Below are 9,146 nucleotides of genomic sequence, written 5' to 3'. Positions count from 1 at the left end.
CTGCAAGATTGGTAGAGTTCTTTAACCACTTTACTTGCTGTCTTAGTGCCAAAGATGATAATAAGGATATTAAATGTGGCACAGTATTGGGCACAAATGAAATAGTAATAATAATGATTTAGTTATATTGATTTTTCTTCCTACTGTTGATAAATGTTAATTGACTGAAAATATCAAGTCTATAAAAGGCAAATTAAAAATATCAATGATATCCACAACCATTCCTTCTTCCTGAGGGAAAGTAATCTCTGAGGTAATGATGTTTAGGGACCCTGTTTTAATAATCAGATTATCAAAGTTTACAATTAAAAAGAAAACATAAATTATCTTTTATACCTTGGTAAGGGAAAAATGCTCTCTTCTCCCTGGAACCAAGAGAGGAGTCTTTGGGTAAATTGGCAATTAGAAATCATACTCATAAGAGTAGAAAGAGTTAGAATATAATTAGAGATTCTGATCCTTTACTCAAAACTGGGAGTGGAGAGTTCTGATTGGAAAACTGTCATTTAGGCACTGGGGACACATCTCTCCCTAGAATAATTATGACCGAGAGCATTGTACAGCATTTTGAGGTTCTGAACTGCTAGAAGGTGAGGGCCTACCTGCTAAGTCAGATACCACAGTGGTTAGAGGAGATAAACCGTGGTAGTTGAAATGCCTGTGTTCATGTTATGGCTGCAACTCAATAATTTTGTCTCTTTGAGCTAGTTACATAATTTCAGTGGAACGAAAATAATAATAATATTATCACAAGCATTTAGAGCCTCTCATAGAAATCACTAAATAAGTGTTCACATTGATTTAAAAAAATTAAAGGAAACCACAAAGGAGCCCATTCAAGAATCAATTCATACTTAAACTCATTCTAGGAATTAATTGCACCTAACTCCAATAAGAAAGGAGACTTCTCTGTTCCCAAGCTCCTATATTCTCATGGAGTATAAATTTGATGGTGACACAGAATGTCATTAGAGCAGCTGCTCTTAACCTCTGACAAGAACAGGTTTCTAAACTGCTAATTGGCCATCTTCTTTCTCCATCAAGCAAGATTCACAGGGGAAGCTCTGATGTGAACCATTGATTTCTGTTTGTCAGGGCTCTTCAGAGAAGAGGCTCAAATTTCAGAATCTGAAGAAGAGATAGAAGAAGAAAGGCTATTAAAAAGGTACTGACTTAAAAATCTAAAATTTGTTCAGTTTGGTTTTTGCTATTTTTCTCCCCAGCACCAGTAACTTCAAATTTGAGGGGCAAAGGTGAGCCTCCTATTGTGTTGTAAACAGTTAAAATCATGCTGGTTCTCTAAAGACAAATCCACACCAAATAATAGGGCCTTCCTTACATTAGTTTCTACTCTGTGATATTTGTACCAGAAATAGGGACCAGATACCGAGAGGTTGATGCTGATGTTTCTTTCAATCTAAGTGACTATGTCTGTTGCCTCTACAGAGTCCCTTTGAGGAGAATGGCCACCAAGAACAATTCTGTGACAGAGTTCATCCTCGCAGGCTTAACAGACCAGCCAGAACTCCAGATGCCCCTCTTCTTCCTGTTTCTCTGCTTGTATGTGATCATTGTGGTGGGGAACCTGGGTTTAATAACTCTTATTGGGTTGAACTCTCATCTGCACACACCCATGTACTTTTTCCTCTTTAACCTTTCTTTGATAGATTTCTGTTACTCCACTACCATCACCCCCAAAATGCTGGTGAGCTTTATCTCAAAGAAGAACATCATCTTGCATGCAGGGTGTATAACTCAACTCTTTTTCTTCTGCTTCTTTGTTATCTCTGAGTGTTTTATTCTGTCAGTGATGGCATATGACCGCTATGTTGCCATCTGTAAACCATTGTTGTACATGGTCACCATGTCTCCTCATGCCTGTTTACTCCTTTTGGTAGGTGTTTATGTGATGGGATTTTGTGGGGCCATGGCCCATACTGGAAACCTTTTGAGTCTGACTTACTGTGCTGATAACCTTATCAATCATTTCATGTGTGATATCCTTCCACTCCTTGAGCTTTCCTGCAACAGCTCGTATGCCAATGAGATAGTGATTTTTGTTGTTGCAGCCATTGCTATTGGAGTGCCGATTGTCACCATCTTCATCTCTTATGCTGTAATCCTCTCCAGCATTCTCCATATTCAATCCACTGAGGGCAGGTCCAAAGCCTTTAGTACATGTAGCTCCCACATAATTGTGGTTTCTCTTTTCTTTGGTTCAGGGGCTTTCATGTATTTAAAACCCCCTTCCATTTTGCCTCTTGACCAAGGGAAAATATCTTCTCTTTTCTATACCATCGTGGTGCCCATGCTAAACCCGTTAATTTATAGTTTGAGGAATAAGGATGTGAAGGTTGCTTTGAGGAAAACTTTGAGGAGAAAATAGTTTTTATTTATTTATTTATTTATTTATTTTTAGTAAAGGACAGTAATTGATGAACAAGGATGAATATTTTGTTTTACAGTATGTTGCTTTAGTAAAGGTTCCTAGTTCTGGCAGTGAATTTTAAATCTTAATGTTTCAATGAATATTTAGTGTGGACTCATTTTTCTCTACCCATCACCTTACCTTAATTTTCCAAATACTATTTATCAAGATTATTTCTATAACCAAAAATTTTAAATAGAACTTATAAATCCTTTGTCTTCACTTTTACTTTTAATGGGTGCACATAGTGGGAAAGATCAGGTGGGAAAAATAATGTATTTGAACTTTGTAAATAAGCCAGTATAAAATTAAAAGAAAATGAAAGAAAGAAATATTATATATGTTGCCCATAGGCACACTAGTTGATGATACAAGTGTTTAATCTTATTGTATTTATAATAATTTCATACAATATCTAAAATAGCAATTTTTAATATAAATTATTTTTGAAGAGGATAAGAGGTAACGATCTTTCTTAAGCTGACCTTGAGTGAATGTGAAGATTGAGGAGTGCATGAGACTAGCATATTAGTTAGGTATTAGTAGCCAGCATGGTCATTCCTGAGGGATTTTTTTGTGATACTCCAGGGATCTAGTTTAATATATTAGCATTTTTATAAGATTAAAGGTTCTAAAGATGATGAGTGAAAAGTCATATATAGTTTAAGACTAAAACTCAAATTCATTACCCTGGAATGAAATTGACTCATAGCTGACTTTCCAGTGAGTTTCCAAGGCTATAAAGTGTGTGGAAGGAGATTTCTCATCTTTCTCCCTTGGAACAGCTCCAGAGAGGACTGACCTTTGAGTTAGTAGCGCAACTCTTCAGGGACAATGCCCCCAGGGCTCCCTCAGATTAAAACTAAAAAAATAAAAAAAATAAAAATCAGCATATGAAGTGGTGTTTTTTATTTTAATATTTTCATACTGTAATTCATTGTATTTCACTCACATTCATTACCTTTTCCATAATCTTTAATTTACATTGCATTTCATATATTCATATGCATTTTCTTTTATATAACTAATTGCTATTGATCTATGCCTATTATTACCCTATATTTTCAAGTTCCCATTGAATCTCTTTTGTTTCTTCACTCTCCCGTCCACCCACAACCTTTTGCTATCCTAATGATTTCTGCCCTTCCCCTCTTTCTGCCTCCAGCCCCCTTTCCTTTTGCCCTTTTGAATATTTATACATCTTGCTCAGTTTTCCTTCTATTTTCACAATAATGCTCCTATGTTATGTTTGTCCTTACAAGATTGATAATGCTTTCTAGACTCTTCCATGTTATCTAGTCTTATATGAAATCATTGTTAATTAGTGTTACTTAGTATTCCATTGTGTGACTGTACCAGGTTTTCAATCTGTTCCTTTATTGATGGATGTTTGGGCTGCTTCCATTTTCTTGCTATTGTAAATAATGCTGCTATGAATCATATCTTTGCTTGTATCTTTATTCTGATATCTTTGCCCTATATGCTCAGCAGTGGAATAACTGAGTCATATATAAGATTTCTATGTTCAGCCCTTTGAAAAAGCAGCAAACTATCTTCCAGAGTAGTTGTACCCCTTTATAATCTCACCAATAGCACATGAGAGTTCTAATCTTTCTATATCCTCTTCAACATTTATTGCTTGTCCATCCTGTTAAACTTTGCTACTGTTACTGGAGATTGTATCTCATTATTGTTTTGATTTGCACCTTTCTCATTGCCAGTAATTTTGAACATGTCCTCATGTTTCTGTTGGTCAGTCATATGTCTTCCTTTGTGAAAGCTTTTTCCATGTCTTTTTGTCCATTTTGTTATTGGGCTATGAGTTTTTTTTTTAATTGTGGAGGCCTTGTAGTATTTTGTAAACTTTTGTTATGAGTTCCTTGTCTGAGAGGACTCTGCCAAATGTTTTTTCCTCAGTTGTAGAATTTCTTTTCACCCTTTTGGAAAAAGTTTTTATGCACAGAGAGACTTAATTTTTTAGAAGGTCACATTTGATGCTTTTCTCCAATCCTGGTTGTGCATTTCTGGCTATATTCATAAGACTATCTATGACATAGGCTAGGGCTTCTAAATTGGTCCCATTTTGCCTCATAATTCTTAAAGTTTTGCATTTACTCCTAGGTCTCTGATCTACCTTGAATTGTTTTTAGTGTATGGTGGGAGATGTGGATTGTTTTAGTTTTCTGTAGGTAAATTTCCAGTTTTTTCCAGCACCATTTGTTGAAGAAGTTGTTGTTTGCCCATCTGATAGATTTGGATTCCTTGTCAGTTGGCCATAGGTAGGTTAGTTAATTTCTGGGTTATTCCACTTGCGTATGTCTATGTTGTTGTACTAAAACTGTGTTATTTTGATTAATATGACTTTATAGTTTATAGATCATGGAGTGTCATGCCTTCTAATTAATTTTTTGTTTTTTCAGAAGAGTTTTGCTTATTAGGATCTCTTTTCTTTCCAAATAAACATGCCAATTGTCTTTTCTATCTCTTTGAAGAATGAGCTTCAGGTATTTCATTTTGTGGTTTACTATTATAAAAGAAATTGTTTTCTTAGTTTTCTTTTTCATTCTTCCTTTGTTGCTGTAGAGAAATCCTATGGATTTTTTTATACTGGTCTTGTATCCTTCCACTCTATTAAATTAATTTACCAGATTTAACAATTTTCTTTGGTTGAGTCTTCGGGATTTTCTGTGTGCCAAATCGTAATTACTGCACATAATGACAGTTTTGCTACTTCTTGCAAATTTAGATGTCTTCTTTTTCCTTCTCTTGCCTTATTGCTATACTAACTACTTTCAATACAATATTGAATAGGAGTGGTGATAGTGGGATTTCTTATCTGGTACATGATCTCAAGGGAATGACTTTAATCTTTTTCCACTGAGAATGATGGCAGCTCTTGGTTTTCTTTGTATACTTTTTCTTATGTTAAGGAAACTCCTATTTCTATTTTGTTGAGAGTGTTAGTCAGAAAGAGGTGATGGATTTTGCTGAAGGTCTTTTCTGCATCAATAGATAGCATCATGTGATTCTTGTTCTTTGTCAATGTTATGAATTGTATTAATTGTTTTTCCTATATTGAACAATCCTTGCATAACTTTTATGAATTCCACTTGGTCATTATGAATTATTTTTTTTAAATATAGTAACTTGTTGTTGCTGTGAGGCTGAACACACTGTGACACTGATGTGTCAAATGTGATAATGGTTACCCATGGTGGATGGTGTTGGGTGGAGCTCCCTGATTACAACAAGCTTGGAGGCAGAAGTGGCATCCACTTCTGTAAATAGCTTGCCTCCGGAAACGCTATGAACCTGGAGAAAGAATGAAAGTCACACAAATATCAAGGACTTTTGTTCATAGGTTGCTACGAGTTGCCTAACAATGGCACCTAACAACAACAACAACAACAACAATATAAGGGTCAATTCTGGAGACTTTACCATGTGTACTTGAGAAGAAAATAAATCAAGTGTTACTTGGATGAAGTAACTTTAGTACATCTATGAGGCTGAGTTGGCTAATTGTATATAGTTTCATTCTTTTCTGTCATTGTTGAATTTTTTTCAATTTGCCTGTCCTTTACTGACAGTGGTGTGTTAAAACATCCTACTTCTATTAAAAGCTGTCCACTTCTTTCTTCAAACCTTTTAAGAACTGTTTTATGCATTTTGCAGCAAGGTTGGGGGGACCATACAGAAGAGGAAAACCTTGGAAGAAACTAGTTGACTCAGTGACTTGGGTAATGAGGGAAGGTGCATTAGAGACAGTAGAATTGGCTCAAGATAGAGCAGAGTTCAGAGCTATTGTACATAGGGTCGCTAGGAGTCAGAGATGACCTAACTACATATACAACAACAACAATAATAATTTGGAGTGTAGATGTTAAGCAAGGTTATATCTTCTTTATCTATACTGACTTTAATCATTTTATAGTTCCCTTCCTTATATTTTATGGTGATTTTCATCCTGAAATATAGTTTATCAGAGATCGATATTGACAGTCTTACATTTTTGTGAATGCCATTTGCTTGGTATATTTTTTCAGCCTTTTAATTATTACTTTATCTCCTATTTCTTAGATATGTCCCTTGTAGGCAACATATTGTTGGCCATTCTGCTACCCTTTCTCTCTTATTTGGTGCATTTAAGTCATTCATATTAAGTGTCATTATTGACAGGCCAAATTTTACCATTTCTGTGTTCCTTTTTCTGTTGTTTCTGGTTCCTTTGGTGTCTCTATGTGAAGTTGTTGTTGTTATGTGCTGTCAAGTCACTTGCGACTCATAGCAACCTTGTGTAGAACAGCCCTAAACCGTGCCCTGTCCTGTGCCTATCTCACTGTCTCTGACACACTCACCCCGATTACCCCAGTCACTGAATCAATCCACTTCATAGAGGGTCTTCCCCTCCTGCACTGTCCCTCCACCATCCCAAGCATGATGGCCCTCTCCAAGAACTGGTTCCTCCTTGCAACATGCCCAAAGTATGTCAAGAGGAAGCCTCAGAATCCTTGCCTCCAAGGAGCAGCCTGGTTTAACCTTCTCCAGGATGAATCCGTTTGTTTTCTTAGCAGTCCATGGTACATTCAATACTCTTCTCCAGCACCACAGCTCAAAGGCATCAATTCTCCTTCTATCTTCCCTAGTCATTTTCCAACTCTCTTATACATAACTGATTACAAAGAACATGGCCTGTATCAGACACACCTTGGTCTTCAGGGTGACATAATTTCTCTTCAGTACTCTGGAGAGGTCCCTAACAGCAGACTTTCCCATAACAATACATCTTTTAATTTTCTGGCTGCTGGTGCCAAGAGTGTTGACTGTGAAGCCAAACAAACTAAAGCTGTGAACAGTCTCAATATCTTCACCATCCATCCTGATGCTGCCAATTGGTCCAGTGGTGAAAATCTTTGTCTTCTTGATACTGAGCCTCAATCCACATTGAAGGTTGCAATCCTTGACCCTGAAGCAAGTGCTTTAGGTCCTCCTCAGTTTCAGCAAGCAGGGTTGTGTTATCTGCATAATGCAGACTGTTGATGGATCTTCCACCAATCCTGATACCACACTTCTCATAGTGCCCAGCCTTCCGGATAATCTGGTCTGCATATAGGTTGCAAAGGTATGGAGATAGGACACATCCCTGGCATACACCCTTCCCAATTTTGAACTATGCAGTGTTTCCTTTCTCTGTTATGATGACTGCCTCCTGGTTCAAGTATAGGTTTCTCATTGTTGTTGTTGTTGTTATGTGCCATCGAGTCGCTTGCAACTCATAGCGACCCTATGTACAACAGCCCTAAACCCTGCTTATCCTGTGCCAATCTCACTGCCTCTGACACATCCATCCCGATTACCCCAGCCACTGAATCAAAATGCTCTGGGATTACCATTCTTCTCAGAGTCGCCCACGGTTTGCTATGATTCACACAGTCAAATGTCTTTGCATAATCAATGAAACACAGACATTCCTCTGGTATTCCCTGCTTTCAGCTAAGATCCATCTAACATTAGCTACAATATCCCTAGTATCATGACCCCTTCTAAACCCAGGCTGGACTTCCGGCAGTTCTCTGTTCTTGTGTTGTCTCAGTTGTTTTTGGATAATTTTCAGCAGAATCTTGCCTGCATGTGAAATCAGTGATATTGTTCTATAGTTTCCTCACTGTTGGGTCACCTTTCTTTGGAATGGGAACAAATATAGATCTCTTCCAGTCATTTGGTCAAGTGGTTGTTCTCCAGATTTCTTGACACAACTTGGTGAGCACATCCAGGACAGCATCTATTAGTGGAAATATATCAGTTGGTATACCACCTATTCCTGGGGCCTTATTTTTTGCTATTTCCTTCAAAGCAGCTTGAACTTCTTCCTTCATCACCATAGGCTTTTGCTCATATGTTGTTTCATGAAATTCTTCTGTGTCTGCCAATTCCTTTTGATACTGTGACTCAGTATATTCTTTCCATCTTATTTAATACTTCCTGGATCATTTAATATTCTTCCTAAAACATCCTTGATTATAGCACCTCGAGGTTTGAATTTGTTCTTCAGTTCCTTGAGCTTAAGAAATGCTGAGTGAGTTCGGCCCTTTTGATTTTCTGACTCCAGCTCCTTGCACAATTCATTGTAATATTTTACTTTGTCTTCCTGCGCTGCGCTCCAGTGCAATAGTCAGAGTTTCTTCTGACATCCATTTTTGTCTTTTCTTACTCCTCTGTCTTTGTAATGACATTTTACACTCTGCCTCGATGAAGCTCTTGATATCCTCTCACAACTCATCTGGTCTTCAAGCCTCAAACCTATTCCTGAGATGGTTCTGAAGTTCAGGTGGGATAGACTCAAGGTCATATTTTGGTTCCCATGGATTTGTTTTAATTTTTCTTAGCTTCAGCTTGAATTTGCCTATGAATAGTTGGTGGTCTGTTCCACAATCAGCTCCTGGCCTAGTTTTTACAGCTAATATTAAGCTTCTCCAGCGGTTCTTCCACAGATGTAATCAATCTGATTCCTATGCGTACCATCAGATGAAATCCATATGTATAACCTTCATTTATGTTTCTTATAAAAAATATTTTCTATGAATAAGTTATTGATTGTGCAAATGTCAATGAAATAAATTTATCTCAGTGATGGTTTAGAATTCTATAACATAGTATAAAAAGAACACAGTGTATAGTGCTTTATACACTACATTGGAACCATTTAATCTTTACGATT

General features: G+C 36.9%; 1 protein-coding gene across 1 annotated transcript; it reads left to right on the top strand.

The window, feature by feature from the left end:
* Positions 1-1,462: 1,462 nt before the first annotated feature.
* On the top strand, positions 1,463-2,386 carry LOC102854973 (olfactory receptor 8B12-like). The gene has a single exon (XM_006892796.1). The coding sequence runs from the start codon at positions 1,463-1,465 to the stop codon at positions 2,384-2,386; it is 924 nt and encodes a 307-aa protein (XP_006892858.1).
* Positions 2,387-9,146: the final 6,760 nt, after the last annotated feature.

The sequence above is a fragment of the Elephantulus edwardii genome, unplaced genomic scaffold (genome assembly GCF_000299155.1).
Source record: "Elephantulus edwardii isolate Elephantulus edwardi_28Jun2011 unplaced genomic scaffold, EleEdw1.0 scaffold00120, whole genome shotgun sequence".
Lineage (NCBI taxonomy): Eukaryota > Metazoa > Chordata > Mammalia > Macroscelidea > Macroscelididae > Elephantulus > Elephantulus edwardii.
This window is presented reverse-complemented; position numbering and strand designations above follow the sequence as displayed.